Raw genomic sequence first — 16,535 nt, 5'->3', positions numbered from 1 at the left:
TGATGGTGCAGAAATCAAGCAAGAGCCAAGGATAAATGTGCACGTAAGAGAGGGGGAGGATGGGAGAAATGTCGAAGATTTTTTTGAGAAATAACTCGTGAAACTATATCCTGTAAAATCTTAACAGGAAAACTGATAAACAAAATAATGTGTTTATGGGAAAAACCTCCTTATGTTTGGTTCCAAAAATAGTGCTTTCTATGATAGGAACATGAGAACTGTGGGAGAACTCATTTTTCTTCACTGTTAATATCTTTTTCACTGCTGTGATTAGTTGATGAAATAACATCAATGGGCTATAAGTTGGCATGGAAGGTGCTGTAATACTTGTAGTTTAGAGTTGAAACTCTTGTTGTTAAAGGAGACAATCACACCTTGAGTTTTAGATATGCTCACAAATACATGCATAGCATTTTTGGTTAATCATTCCAATATTGCTAATGTTTTTTTCTGTTCCAGCAATGGAAAATCCTGAAGTGCTTGTAGGCAGCTGCAGTACTCAGGATGATGAACATTTATACAGTGTAAAACATCATGCATCAATGTGCCAGCTTCTGGAAGATCAGTTAAGAAGAAAACTTAAATTTTTCTTTATGAATCCCTGTGAAAAATTCTGGGCCCGAGGAAGGAAACCGTGGAAGCTGGGCATACAAATTCTGAAAATAGCTATGGTCACTATCCAGGTGAGATACAAAGCTGCAGTACAATTATTACTTACACATTTTTAGCTACTGCTATATAAATTCAAGTAATTATAACCAGTTGAGTGACAACCTCTGATTTACTGCTGCTTTAGTGACTTGTGTTTTTAGAACCATCTGTACGGTTGGTATTTGAAACTTTCAGACCTTAATACAGGCAGTCCTCGACTTATAACCATTTGTTTAGCAACTGTCTAAAGTTACAAGGGCTTGGTCATATAATTAGAATTTGGGCGCTTGACAGCCAGCATGTACTGTACTAATGATGGTTGCAGCATCCTAGAAACATGTGACCTGCATTTGCAATCTTCCCAGTTGGCTTCCAACAAGCAAAGTCAATAGGGAAAGCTGGATTTATTTAGCAACCGCATAATTCAATCAATTACTGCAGTGATTCATTTAAAAACCATGCCCCCCCCCCATTTTTAAAAATAAAATCAGGTACAACTCATGTAATAATTGCCTTGCTTAGCAACAGAAATGTTGGTCATAATTGTGATTGTAAATCAAGGACCATCTGTAAGTATTGAAATGACCTGTGTTCTTACACACTGAATATTTTGGAAGAAAATATTTTTGTCAAGTATTTAGTATTGACAAATTTAATAATATATGTATCTTCATCATATGTTCTCTGAAGTGACTCGAGACAGCGAGTAAACGAGACGGTTCTGTTTATTTTCAGCTCTTAGGAAGTGACTGTCAGCTGGAACGCGTCTCAGCTGGCAAGGGAAAAGCCAGCTCTATTTATACAATTTTTTTCCCGCTCAAAACGAGCTGTCAGCGCCTTAACCAATCAGGCGCAACCTATTTACATAGTCTCCCCGGTAACAAAAATATACAGAGTATTCAACACCCCTCCCTTCCTAGAAAAAAAACATACAGATTACTCAGAAAGCCATGTGATGTATTCAGCCAATCGGTGTGGTCTTTGGGTGTTCCTTGTGGACCTGCGCAATTCAGTTAGTCCTTCGTCGTCGGCATGGAAGGAGGTCGGTTCGTCGGTACCTCCTCTGGCTTCCAAGGGCCCAGGTTGAACTCCGGCCCCCAGAGTTGAGCTGGCTGGCACATCACCGACCTCCGCTGACGAAGATGGCTCCGATGTGCTGGCTGAGCGGCTTCGAAGGGGTGAGTCCATATTTAAATCCATAAATGTTGGAGTTGCGTCGTTTCCCATCGGTTTGTCTGTGTGTACAATCGGTGTTTGATCACTAGACTCAGTTTCTGGGCACCTTCTTAAATGGTCGATGTGCCTAGTCCATACTCGGCCATCGTTCAATGAAATTAAATATGTTTTTGGTGCTTTTTGTTGCAACACTGTGCCCTTAAGCCACTTAAGGCCTCCATCAAAATTCCTTGCAAATACACATTGCCCTATAAACATATGTCTCTCAGCATTTTCAGTCATATAATTCTTTGTACAAAACACAGGGTGTAATCTATCTAAGGTTGACCTGAGTTTCCTGCCCATAAGAATTTCTGCAGGGCTCCTGTTGGTTTTTGCATTGGGAGTTATATGTTGTGCCAATAGGAATTCATCTAGGTGTTCTTGCACCTCCCCAGGGCCAGCCCTTTTCAATGCTTCTTTGGCAACCCGAACATATCTCTCTGCCAATCCGTTCGCCCATGGCGAAAAAGGAGATATGAGGGCGTGCCTTACCCCTAACTGATCTAGGAAGAGTTCAAACTGTCTGGCTGTCAGTTGGGGCCCATTATCAGAAACTAACACATCTGGGCAGCCATGCGTGGCAAACAGATGGCGTAAAGCTTTTATAGTGGAACATGTGGTGATGTTATGCATTAATATTATCTCGACCCACTTAGAATATGCATCTACTACAATTAGGAAATATTTTGAATCAATGGGGCCAGCGAAATCTATGTGCAATCTAGACCAGGGGCCCTGGGGCTGATCCCAGTCCATAGGCGTTGTTTTTGGAGGTCTTGGCCTTGACTCCTGACAAGGGTCGCACTTGGACACCCACCTCTCAATGTGGGCATCTAGTCCTGGCCACCAGAAATGCCCCCTTGCTAGCCCCTTCATCCTTACGATGCCTGGATGACCCACATGCAGCATAGTCAAAACTTTAGACTTTAAACTTTCTGGAATCACGACCCGGTCACCCCATAATAGACATCCCTTAACATAGGATAGTTCTAACCTTTTACTTTTGAACTCCAGGAGCTTGGTAAAGGTACGCGGTGCGGAAGTTAGGCCAAAGGGCATCGCCTGGTACTGGTAGTGCTGCCCCTGGACATAAAACCGGAGGTATTTTCGGTGTCCCGGATGGATGGGGACGTGCAAATACGCCTCCTTCAGGTCGATGGATGACATGAGATCTCGGGGTCTGATTGACGCGAGTATGGTGCGAAGGGAGGCCATTTTGAACCTGCGGTATAACACGTACCTGTTTAGGTGCTTCAGGTTCAAAATTAGCCTGCAACCTCCCGATGTCTTGGGTACTATGAAGACCCTGGAGTAGAACCCCATGCCCTCCATTTGGGCTGGCACCTTCTCGATGGCGTGGATTTCCAGAAGATGAGCGATCTCCTGCTCCAGCAATGCCCGTTTGGCAGTATCGATGGGCACTGGACAGGGCACAAAATGGGTAGGTGGGAGACATAAGAATTCGAGGCGGAGCCCTCGGGTCACTGTGTCCAAAATCCAAGCATCGGAGGTTGTGGCCGTCCAGGCGGTACAAAACCTTTGGAGTTTTCCCCCCAAAGGGACCTGCCCTGTGGAGTCACTTTGCTCCACGGAAACCTCGCTGGTTGGAGCCTCGAAAGGGCCATTTCAACGGTTGATATCCCCTGCCCCGGCCCTGGAAGCAGGTCCTATCGCTTCGGTACGAATAGGACTGACCATATTGACCTTGTGAATAAGGTCTGGAAGCCTGGGTAACTCCGGAAGCTGGGTCCCATCGAAATGGCTGCCGGCGTCGGTACGGGGTGCTATTGCGATCTTGGCGCCTGGAGGATCTGGTGAGGACCTTCCTCTTGTCCTTGTCCTCCACAAGGACGGCCTCCAACACCTCCCCGAACAACTTCGTGCCTTCGAAAGGGGCAGATGACAAGCGCCACTTCGACTTGGCATCCGCCTGCCAATGTCGAAGCCAAAGCAGGCGTCGAGAAGAAATCGTAGAGGCCATGCCCCTCGCGGCAAACTTCGCCGCGTGCAAAGTAGCATCCGCCGAGAATTCGGCCGCAGCCAGGAGCTTGTTGAGATCTTGTTTGAGACGAGGATCTTCAGGTCCCATCCAAGCTTCCGGGTTTTCAAACCGGCATTTTGACAGCACGGTTCTCAGGCGCGTAGCGTATTGGTTGATTGTTTCGGCCTCTAGCTGCCCCATTCTGGAGAACTGGTGTCTGTAGACGATCAGCGGCTTCGTCGGCTTGAAGTGGGCTGCGAGTTTTGTCTTCAGCGAGTCCCAGGAGACCGAATTCGCCGGAGCCGGGTCGGTTAATGTCTGGGCGAGATCGAACATCTCCGAGCCGCAGTAATTTAGAAAGATCGCTCTCTTCCGATCGTTGTCGGCTTCTCTCATGCCAGCAGCCTCAAGGAAGACGTTGAACTTCGCTAGGTAAGCGTCCCATGTAGTCTTCTCCGGGTTGAAGAAGTCCGGGGCTCTCCCGACAGGCAGGGAATCCATAGCGGCAAGCGAAGGCTCGTTCTTCCGTCGTCGCCAGGTGAAGTGACTCGAGACAGCGAGTAAACGAGACGGTTCTGTTTATTTTCAGCTCTTAGGAAGTGACTGTCAGCTGGAACGCGTCTCAGCTGGCAAGGGAAAAGCCGGCTCTATTTATACAATTTTTTTCCCGCTCAAAACGAGCTGTCAGCGCCTTAACCAATCAGGCGCAACCTATTTACATTGTCTCCCCGGTAACAAAAATATACAGAGTATTCAACATTCTCCATCTGTGTTGCAAAAGAACTTTAATAAGTGCCAGCTAACATAGCTATCTCGTTTAGGAATTATAGAACTTTTAGTCCAAATATTTGATGGATGCTGGATTGGGGTAATGAACAGAATAGGCTATTAGTCAAGTAGAGACAATGAACAATATCAAGATTATAGTTGCAGTTTCATTTCATTATTATATATGTCACTCTTCAGCCTTCTACTAATTAAATCCTCATTGATCACCAACTATAAGGAAATATGTGTGTTCAGAATATAGTATGAAAATGTCCAATATGAACTATACTAATATTATATTATGTTTTTATTCAGCAAAACAGATCCAAGATCAAAAAGAATAAAATAGTCATGATATTGAACTGGGCTAAATTATAAGTGTAACAAGAATATAGTTACATAAATATAGGAGGAGTCTTTGACCACTGAATGAAAATAAAAGTTGTAAATCGGAGGGATGGTACCCAGCTCTTTTTTCCTATATGTTCAATTCCTGATTTATTTACCTTTCACACTCTCAGGGTAAAATGAAACTACCAAGAGAATGAGTAGGGAATGGTGGTAGAACTACTGTATTTTTCGGAATATACAGATAAGAGGCACCCTTTTCCTCCCTAAAAGAGGCTGAACATTTGGGTGTGACTTATACTTTGAATGTTACTTTTTCAAAGTTTTTTCCCCCAGCCCTAGCAAGGTGCTGACAATCTTCTCTGCTTCCTATGCCCTCCGAAGAAGGTTTTTTCCAGCCCTAAGTCTTTGCAGGCTTGCTTTCATTCCTACCCCCTCTGAAAAAGGCTTTTTCAGCCCTAACCAGAGGATAAAATAATGTGTTCGAGCTGAACTGACTAAGAACACTAACCAGATGAATACCTGATAGGTAGATTCCCCCCCTCTATTTTACTCCCCCGAAACTAAGGTGCGTCTTATACTCCAGTGTGTCTTATACTCTGAAAGATACGGTAGCTACGAATGCTCCATCAATTAAAAAATTTAATGTACTTGTGGTCAGAATGGACTTTTTGAGTATTTTAGCTGAAGAATTCCCTTTCTATTGATATTTTCAGCTTGTAGTTTTTGGTTTAAGCAATCAAATGGTGGTTACATTTAAAGAAGAAAACACGGTATCCTTTAAGCATCTATTCCTGAAAGGCTATATGGACAGCATGGATGACACCTATGCAGTGTACACGCAAAAAGAGGTCTATGACCAGATCTCTTTCGCAATAAACCAGGTAATATTAGTCTATCTATCTATCTATCTATCTATCTATCTATCTATCTATCTATCTATCTATCTATCTATCTATCTATCTATCCATCCATCCATCCATCCATCCATCCATCCATCCATCCATCCATCCATCCATCTATCGGCTGTATGTTCCAGCATAAGTCTGGAATGACTCAAGCAATTTTAAACAAACTTGGTACACAGATGATTTACCCTCTGGAAACAAATACTGTGGGAGTAAGACACCCTAGTACCCCTTAGTGTGTGTGTGTGTTCCAGCATAACTCTGAAACATCTGGGCCATTAATGAGAGTGAGTGCAGCGTCCTAGAGTGGACATTGTCTATGATTCACTTCTGTCACAGCTTCCTCTAGAAAGCCAGCCATGACATTTGTCCTCCACTGGGCCAATGGGAAAGCACTTGATATTCCCTTCTCTTGACAGAAGGTGGCCCAAAGTGCCATGATTGTAGAAAGGGTGGGAAAGAGGAGTGCGTTGGAGGGGGGAGGGACAGGGCAGGGGTGATGGGCATGGGGGTAGGGGGAAGAAAGGCCCCTCTCAATGACTCCCTGTTAGAGGCAGACGACGCCCCCTGGTGGATTTGGGGCAAAGTGCCAAGATTGTAGAAAGAGCGGAAAGAAGATCACATGGGAAGGGGAGGGCAGGGGTGATAGGCATGGGAGTAGGGGGCAAAAGACCCTTCTCAATGGCTCCCTGTCAGACAAATGCTTTGAGGTCTATAAATACCCGTGTAGCGCTGGGTTTTCAGCTAGTATTTTATAAAATATTGTACACTGAACCTAAACTAAGCTTGAAAAAGCCAAGTCATTATATGTAAACAGATATGAATGGAAGGAAAATCACATTGGTTTCCTATACCATAGAGCTTGCATTGGCTCTAATGAGGCAAGAGATGCAGACCTTTTAATTCCATAGTAACCTCATGAGATAAAGGTAACACAGGCAATTGGCCCATAAAAATGAGGTTTTCTATGACTGAATCCATTTCACCGAGTTTTATTTGAACCTTAGTCTTTGTAATTCTATTCATGAGATCAATAAATCTGAAAAGCAGGATGTTCCATCGCAGACATTCTCTTGCGTCTCCAATTAGTTCAGTTTTAATTACCAGGCAGCTCCATTAACTGGTTGTACCTTGTCGCTTAGTTCTTACAGCTGCGTGCTAATTCGGTTGGAAATCACGCCTACGAAAAGAAAGGATCAAAAGAGACGCCCATGGCAATATGTCAGTACTTCTACAAGAGAGGAATTATCAGCCCTGGAAATGACACTTTCGATATTGACCCAGAAATTGAAACTGAACGACTCAAATCAGATAGATTGTTTCTGTGTGTGTGAGAGAAAGGAGAATGAGAGTGGGGTGGGCGGAGGTCAGAAAGAGAGACAACTTGAGCAAAGTCATAGTGTTTAAAAGCAAACACATAGTAATTTCCAGTATCATTACAATATAATGGGTAGACACTTCAGATGTTTTATTTGTACAGGAAGAAATTCAACTACTGCAGATAGTCCTCACTTAGCAATTGCTTCATTCAGTAACAGTTCAGAGTTACGACAACAGTGAAAAGGTATATTTAAGACCAATCCCTGAACTTGCAGCGATTGCAACATCCATTGTCACCTTCTCAGCTTGTTTCCAACAAGCAGAATCATTGGGGAAAATGGCAGGAAGTCACAAAAGTCATATGCCATTTTGCTTAACAACCTGAGGTGATTTGGTTAATGACTGCACTGGAACTGTCATGGGATGTTTCACTTTATGACTATATCACTTAGTAACTGTGATTAGTAAGTGAGGACTACTTGTACATTAGAGTCTTGTTTAAGTCATCAAAACTGCAGTAGTGGTGCTTCATTTAATTCCTTGCCCCATTTCACTCAAATGATGTCAGCTTCAGTCAGACCTAGTATATTCCATATAGACGTACATTGTTTATATCTATGGAGATTCTCAGTCATCCAGGTTATGGTTGTCCTGAAGGTGCTTTTTCAAGAAGTAACTGGACTTTCTGGTTTTTCTTTGAAGATGTTTTGCTTCTCATCCAATAAGCTTCTTCAACTCTGAGCTGAAGAAGCTTCATGGATGAGAAACAGAACATCTTGAAAGAAAAACCAGAAAGTCCAGGTGCCTCTTGAAAAAGCACCTTTAGGGTGTACGTGGTTTAGTTTCAAAGTGGCCTGATACCCTGCTGATAAAAATGGCTGACTCATAGCCCAGTGTGTTGACTTTATTGTATCTGAAGCAGGTTCTTCATAATGGTAATTATTGAACAGAGTTAAGGGTGCATCTACTTGCAAGATACTGTAGTATAATCAAAATTGAAGCAATTGATGTCCCTCATCCACAAAAGTGTCTTGCCAACTCAACATTGCAAACATCACCAACACTAATTGGTGATTCAGGTTCATGGTGAACTTTACTATTAGGAAAAGTGAGGCAGTGCCCTCAGACTGTAGACATGTGATAGAAAGCATTAGTATCCTGTTGGATGACATAAATGTTTGCTGTGTGGATTATTTTGCGCTCTTACTTTTGCCCTGAAGTATTGAAGAAAATGTCACCTTACAATGCACTTACAAATCCAGTTAGTTTACTTGCCTGAGCCATTCATGTTTATGTGCTTTAGGCAAATACCGAAATATATTGGCTGACTACTGGCCTCTGAAACTTTGTGAATAAATTTGAGTGGACAGTCTTAACTGTTCAACATGAACATTGATTACTGAACATATAGAATTATTGGTAGTGTCTGTTATGAGAATTCAGAAGCATTGTGACTTATTTTTGGAGTTTGGAAATAGTGACATAAATAATAATCTCTTAGCGAACTAATGTAGTAAACATATGTGCACAACATTTCCAAACAATACCAAAAGCTGAATTCTGTAAGGATATCTTAGCTTAAACCTCTTGGGTATGAAAGATATTAAAGGACTGTTGACAGATTGAGGGTCTTTTCTTGATATATGTATGCAATTACATGAACCAATGTGTAACATATACAAATAATTACAGTACAAGAACTTTCTGAATTACTGTTTCTTCATTTTATTCAGATGGAAGTAATTCATAACTGCATTGAAACATCATTCTACAGTCATAAGTAGAAGGGCCTGTAACCATAGAAATTAGGGTATTAGGGTACTGATCTGTGGATCAAGTATAAAATTTCCTTTTTGGGTTTATTTTTAACAAGCAGATATTTTCAGGGATTCTTTATCAAATAAGAATTCCCATAAGGCAGAAGTTCAGTAAATATATGCATTAAATTAATGAAAAAACATAGCTGCTTTTTTCTTGCAAGTATGAAGAAAGATTTTACATCTCGTATTATTTAGATAAGACTACTAGTGACCAGATTCCTTATTACTGATTTTCTGTCTTCCTCGTCTTATTAAATATTGAGTATTTTCTATATGCCGTAAAGCATCTGTCTTCCCATAGAGTGTCTTTATGTGGAGCCAATGCTACCTCTGGAAAATGGGACACTGAGGAAGACTCCTTTCAATTTTACTTTGGACTTCCAGAGGTGAGGAGAAATAAAAGTTGCTGGCATTCTTGAACATTTTTGGTAATGGTGAAATAAAGCTCCGGTCTCTGTTCTAGACTTGTAACTCTGACACTCACGTTCAAACTGAAGGCCATTAATCTCCAGACTGTTCGACAACACGAACTCCCAGACTGCTATGATTTCACACTAACAGTAAGTACAGAGGTGGAGTCCTTGGAACTTTCTGAGCTTGGTTGTTTATGTGCAGATAAACTAGGAAGCAAGTAAAAAAAATTGAACTGATGAAGACTTGTAATTAGTCATTTTCTGAAGGGCAGGTTTGGGATGGGAGAAATGGGCCTAGATTGTGTCAGCTTCTTCTTAAAGTGGACTATTGCAGTATATACATTAGCAATTTAGAAGTAGAAAATAAAGTGAAATGATAACGCTGAAGCTAATCAAGAGGCAGGCACCAATGATTTATTGCTACCAGAGATTTGCCTGCCCACAGCTGCAAATACCCATTTGGTAAATCAGCTATTCTTTGTGTGTGTGTGTGTGTGTGTCCTACAATTCACATTAATTCTCGCGGTAACTCACCTACTCTTCTTTTAGTTAAGTTCAAAACATAATTCTATATAGTATTAGCTTTTTGACAATAATATTAACAATAATATTAATACTTTTATTATGTGTGTAACTATATTGTAATTGTACATTTTAAAATTTGTTTCTATTTATTTTTGGTTGACTGTGGCTGGCGATCAACTTGAATACTCCTCAGATGGAAAAGTGCAATAAAACCCAAATAGTGATAAGAATAGCAAAATTTCTGAAACAATATTAAAAAGATGAAGACATTGGGTCATGTTCTCTTGTTAAGTTTTGTTCGAGGATTATTCAGATATAGTCTTCCTTTATTCTATTTCTCTACCTTATTTTTAAACTGCTTAGATTTGGGGGAGAATGGTACACTGACAGAACTAAATTAACTCCAAGCATTTTCTGTTTTCTACAAAACATGCTTTTTATATGCCATCACTGCTTCAAAGTTATACTTCAAGCTAACTATAAGACTTTATGGCTTTTTTGAGAAGAATAGTAGATAGATAAATAGATGGATGGATGGAAAGTAGGTAGGTAGGTAGGTAGGTAGATAGATATAGATTTTGATTTTATTACCAAGCAATAGGCATAAACTATTCAGATTCTATCTGAACTAACGAGTGTTTAGAAATAAGAATAATAGCATCTTTTCTATCTCCACAATATCTACAGATACTCTTTGATAACAAAGCTCATAGTGGAAGAATTAAAATAAGCCTAGACAATGATATTGCCATCAAGGAATGTAAAGACTGGCATGTTTCTGGATCAAGTAAGCTTAAAAAACATACTTTTGTTATTACTTATTTAGTGCTTATTAGGTTTTATTGAAGGCCTAGTGATGCATGAAGTTAAATATAGTATTTGCTATGTTCTGTAGTAACTATATTTTTTTAAGTATGTTTGTCAACTGAGCACGCAATTTGAATATGTGTGTTACATCATTTCACCTATAGTCCTTAAAAAAGTCTCTTTCTATATGGTTAATATTTACATTACTGGCGAAATTCAAAATTTTTCCCTACCAGTTTGGTGGGTGAGGTTTGGTGGGCGTGGCAAGGAAGGATACTGCAAAATCTTCATTCCCACCCCACTCTGGGGCCAGCCAGCGATGGTATTTGCCGGTTCTCCTAATTAGTCAAAATTTCCGCTACTGGTTCTCCAGAATCTGTCAGAACCTGCTGAATTTCACTTCTGATTTACAGTATATTAGAAGGGAATTCCCCACAATGGGAAATTTGCCCCAAATGCAAATAACTACATAACTTGAGGGAGGAGGGGTCCTCTTTAGACTATCAAAAGTGTGAAGCATTCATTCTTTTTGATGGCTTTGAATCCTTTAATTATCCACCTCTCCCTGTATTGAAAAATGAAGTAAGATGGAGGCCTCTTCTCCATTATTAGCACTCTCTCAAGGCAATTTCACAAAGAAAATTTTCCCTCAGACACAAATGAGTATGTGTTCTATGAGAGTATCAGGTTAACTATTATGCATAGACAAGTAAATCAATCTTTTTTTTTCCCAGTACAGAAGAATACCCATTATATGATGATCTTTGATGGTTTTGTCATAATGACATGTCTTGCATCACTGATTCTCTGCACACGATCTGTAATTAAAGGAATTTATCTACAAAGGGTAAGCTTATGTTTGTCAGTATCTCTTAATAAATTTAATTGCAGCTTTTCAATAGCAATTTCTCTTTTCTTGCCCTCTCACGTATCCTAGGAATTTGTGACTTTTTTCCAACATCACTATAAGAAAGAAGTATCTTTCTCTGATCTAGTGGAATTTGTCAATGGATGGTATATCATGATCATCGTTAGTGACCTTCTTACCATAGTTGGTTCTACATTAAAGATGGAGATACAAGCTAAGGTAAGTGACTTGAATGCTGATTAGATGACCTGTGTTCCAGTTTTGGAAGTCCCAATTGAAATCTTATTGACCAACCTGAATTTTGTTATTTTTATAGTTCACTTGAGTCTTCAACTGGGGGAAATGGTCACATTGAGAAAACTGCTGCTCCAGAGAAGGCATTTTTCTAGCTGTATATTTTACCTATCCATGGTAATATCATTAGAAATTAGAAATGAGCAGTATCTGTGCATATCATTAAAAGTCTATTAATTTGCTGTGCAATGCATTTGTGCTCTTTGTCCACCAGGAAACAGCCCTGACATTTTTAGCCCATTTCTTTTTAATGGAATAAGGTTTACTCACCTCCCCAGAACGGTCTCCTAATCTAGCAGAACTTTATGTCTCCCATCTCAGTGTCAAAAGAAAAGAAAATATGGTATCCCCAAGAGTTAAAATGAATATAAAAGGTCCTTTTTTTATGGGCACCCCAACTGAAATTCCGTTAGTGTAATTTATTGAACATCATCTTAATCTTCATATAGAGTCTGACAAGCTATGACGTCTGCAGTATCCTGTTAGGAACTTCCACCATGCTTGTGTGGCTTGGAGTGATCCGCTACCTCAGCTTCTTTAAGAAATATAATGTAAGGATCTTCTGGAACACTCATGCTCTTGGTATTCTTTTCTGTTATTACCTGGCAATGCTGAATATCTTTGGAAAGTCTAATGAGCATCTCTGGGTTTTTCTTGGGCCTTGTTTTTCAGCTGCTTATTTTGACTCTCCGTGCAGCATTGCCCAATGTCATTCGATTTTGCTCCTGTGCGGCTATGATCTATCTGGGTTATTGTTTCTGTGGCTGGATTGTGCTGGGCCCATATCATGCTAAGGTACTGTGAGTTGGATGTTTGTCATCTAGTTTTGTATCTGAAGGGTCTTGGGCAAATGTTAACAAAATGAGCACGCTGCCAAGATATCTGAAAGGGCCAGTTTATCACTTTAGTTATGTAACTATACATGATCACCAGAATATGGAGTTGTCACGTATAGGTATATATTCTGCATTATCTGAGGCATTGATGCACATTAATAAAATATTGTAATATCCAGAGATTTTCAAGGGCTGGTATTGAGTAAAACATGTAACATTTATTTGCAGTTTACTGTATTTGACCAGTATTTTTTAAACAACTTGAGCAAAAAATGGAAATAATTTTCTTTTCTTTTGTCTGTTTGTTCCTGAATATTTGTTCTCTTCTAGTTCCATACCTTGAATATGGTTTCTGAATGTCTTTTCTCTTTGATAAATGGAGATGACATGTTTGCTACTTTTGCAAAAATGCAACAGAAAAGCTACCTGGTGTGGCTGTTCAGCCGGATCTACCTCTACTCTTTCATTAGCCTCTTTATCTACATGGTTCTGAGTCTCTTCATTGCCTTAATTACAGACACGTATGAAACAGTGAAGGTACATAAACATCACTATAGGATGTTACGTTTAATTTTTGAAATGTGAATTTCCAAAAGTTCTGAAATAGTTTTCTGAATATCAAATGATTTTGTTCATTTCATTATTCTCTTGTGCAAACAGAGATATTCTACACCTTTGCAAGAATTCAGCATAACATCATGACATCATCATACAAATGACATAGAGCTCTGATAAGTTCATATTTACTGCAAGTAAGCAAAAAAGGGCCATTTGCATGATGACATCATGATGCAGTGTCATCATTTATTCAGTCTATGTCAAACTCACAGAGTCATGTTACCGTCATATAATGTATTGCGATGTTTCCCCCCTTTGCGGAACTGGGGTGGGCTTGGCCTGCGCATAATGCATCCAAATCACAGGCCATCTGTTCCATTTATTCCATAGCTGAGTGATAAGTTTTTTGTATTTAATTTTTTTTGTTAGCATGGTTTATCTGGTTCTAAAGAACTGAGCAAGTTCTTTAGAACAACCAAGACTGAAGTTTAAGGCTATAACCTATTGCTTAATTTCCCAACTCTACTTTAATCTGAACTACTATGCTTAATTTCCCTTGGGCAAGAGGACATGTACTATGATAACAGTTGTTTTTCCCTTCCCATTGCCTATAATATGAGGGAATCTCTTCAGAAGATAGTTTGGGTGCTCCAACTTCCTAATGTCCTCTGTAGGCCCTAAAGACAAAAAAAATATGAAAAGCCCTCAAGCACTCTTCTTGCAATACTGACATGAGAAGACCCCAGGAACAAGACAAGATTTTAAGTTAATGTTATGTTTATATTGAATTACAAGGATATTTAATTCAACACAATTCCTATGATTTTTGTTGTTTTTGATGCAAAGTTGTGTCTAATCCATTGTGGCCCCATGGACAACATTCCTTCAGGCCTTCCTGTCCTCTACCATCCCCTGAAGTCCATTAAATATCCCGCTGACTGCTTCAGTGACTCCATCCAGCCACCTCATTCTCTACCATCCCCTTATTCCTTTGCCCTCAATCTCTCCCAGCATTAGGTTCTTCTCCAGTGAGTCCTTCCTTCTCATTAGGTGGCTAAAGTATTTGAGTTTTATCTGCAGCATCTGGCCTTTTAAAGGGCAGTCAGGGTTGATATCTAGGACTGACCGATTTAATCGCCTTGCAGTCCAAGGGACTCGCAGAAGTCTTCTCCAGTGCCATATTTCAAAGGCCTTGCTCCCTCTCTATTATTTTATTACTGCCTTAGCAGCCGTCCGCATCTTCAGGTAGCTAACGTACGATTTGACAAAGCAGATTTGGCTCTGGTTAGCTTTCATATTGGAAGTTGAAAAAAATCTAGTGCTGTGGGAAGTTGAAAACCCATCCTGGAAGGTGGCAAAACCACATCACTTTCTTACCATTCCTGGGCAATAAAACTGAATGGATGTATCCATGTAAATCACAAGGAGTTGGAGAAGGTGGCTTTGCTCTTTGATTTCAGAATTTTCCTTTTCTCTCATATGAAAAAGTATAATTTGGCAGCATCATTTGGAAGACATCTGAATATTTCCTCCAAGGCTACTAGAGTCTGCCTGGAATCCTGAGGCTCAAAGTTGTGTTCCCCTGTCATTTCTACCAGAGTTTAAAGACCGATAAAATGCAGATTACAAGTCCACCCTAATCTCCCAATCTCTTGTGGAAACTTGGGGGAAGGTGGATGAGAAATAGGGTGCAAGAACCTCACTTTTCTCCTTTTTAATAGCTTCTAACTCACCAGGAGAAACCTGACCTTTCCTATTTTTCCTTATCCCTCTTTAAAAATTGTGTTTTTCATAGCCATATAATATCCACTGGAGTTGTACTACATAACAACTTTTTTTTTTTAGCATTACCAGCGTGAAGGCTTTCCAGAGACAGAACTTCATTCATTCATAGCCCAGTGCAAAGACCTGCCAAACTCTGGAAGATACAGATTAGAAGAGGAGAGTCCTATCAATATTTTCTGTTGTTGTAAAAGGTTGGTGACTAAAGGCCTGGGTGACAGATGCATCATCTGACAGCTTGGTTTCTTCAATATTAAATTAAGTTGGCTGCTGTGAGAACAGAAAGCAGGTTAATAGAACATCAGTGTTGAATCTAGTGAAACTGTAGGCACTTTCTCATAAGCCTAGTGACCCTACACTGGTTTGAAAGCTGCTCTAGATTCCCATGATCCCCCAATGTCATAGATAGATAGATAGATAGATAGATAGATAGATAGATAGATAGATAGATAGATAGATAGATAAATACCCATTTTTCAGAATTGCAAATGGTTAAAAGTGAAAGCAATTACTGATTTATTTTAAACTTTCTGAGGGTTGAGGAATAAAGATACCAGTGAACCTTTAAAATAATGGTGGATAAGATAACTTTGGTATTAGTTATACTTTTGTATAGTGAGCAATTGTGATTATCCCCACTAATTCTTTGGGTTTTTTTAACAGTACAGTTTCTAACCTTGCACTTCTTATTCAGGGTGACTTATTTTTATTAAAATTATTTTCTTTAGATCAATAGATCTTGTTTGATTTTATAAAATGGGACCATTTTGATTTCTTTCTCTTTATTATATTTTTGTGCAGCTGGATAACATCTCTGTACCTTTTCCCCTTCTTTTAGGTCTTAATAAAAACATTGGCAAAAATTGCTGAAAGTAGTTGGAGATTCTGGAGCTGGACAATCATCACAGATTCAGTAAGAAATCATCAAAGAGGAAAGAAAGGAATGAAGGGAAAGAGAGACAAAAAAAGAGAAAAAGAGAAAAAAGAAATAGAGGAAGGAAGGAAGGAAGGAAGAGGAGGGGGGAAAGGGAGAAAACAGAGAGAGAGAGAAGAGGAAGGAAGCACCACAAACTGTGGTTCTAGACATTGTTTCAGAAGACACTTTGAAACAACACAGCAATTTAGGGCTGGAAGACATCTAGGAGGTCATCTAGTCCAACCCCCTGCTGCAGCAGGAAAGCTTACACTGTCTGGATTATTTTGGTGCCTCTAACAGAGAGAACAATTGCCAGAAAGAAGAAGGAGTTTACTAGGACAAGGCTGCCATGCAGAGGAAGGCAGAGATAGCCCTTAACTTATGACCACAATTGAGCCCAATTGAGCGTTGTTAAGTGAGTTTTGCCACATTTTATTCAATCCATGACATCTCTTGGCTCTAATAGTGATGTGCAAACTAGGGAAGTAAATCTGAAGGCATGTGGAATGTTTTAATGTACAG

At 40.0% G+C, this 16,535-nt stretch overlaps 1 protein-coding gene across 1 annotated transcript; it reads left to right on the top strand.

Annotated features, from left to right (window-relative positions):
* The first annotated feature begins 461 nt into the window (after positions 1 to 461).
* Positions 462 to 16,086, top strand: LOC139160041 (mucolipin-3-like). The gene is made up of 12 exons (XM_070737569.1): positions 462 to 683; positions 7,017 to 7,168; positions 9,314 to 9,400; positions 9,478 to 9,574; positions 10,640 to 10,739; positions 11,494 to 11,606; positions 11,697 to 11,846; positions 12,371 to 12,472; positions 12,594 to 12,716; positions 13,088 to 13,294; positions 15,161 to 15,291; positions 15,936 to 16,086. The coding sequence occupies exons 1-12, from the start codon at positions 462 to 464 to the stop codon at positions 15,940 to 15,942; spliced, it is 1,491 nt and encodes a 496-aa protein (XP_070593670.1). The 3' UTR covers positions 15,943 to 16,086.
* The last annotated feature ends 449 nt before the right edge of the window (positions 16,087 to 16,535 follow it).

Source organism: Erythrolamprus reginae, chromosome 1, assembly GCF_031021105.1.
Source record: "Erythrolamprus reginae isolate rEryReg1 chromosome 1, rEryReg1.hap1, whole genome shotgun sequence".
Taxonomy (NCBI): domain Eukaryota; kingdom Metazoa; phylum Chordata; class Lepidosauria; order Squamata; family Dipsadidae; genus Erythrolamprus; species Erythrolamprus reginae.
The sequence above is the reverse complement of the archived record's forward strand: the minus strand, read 5'-3'. Positions and strand labels throughout refer to the sequence as shown.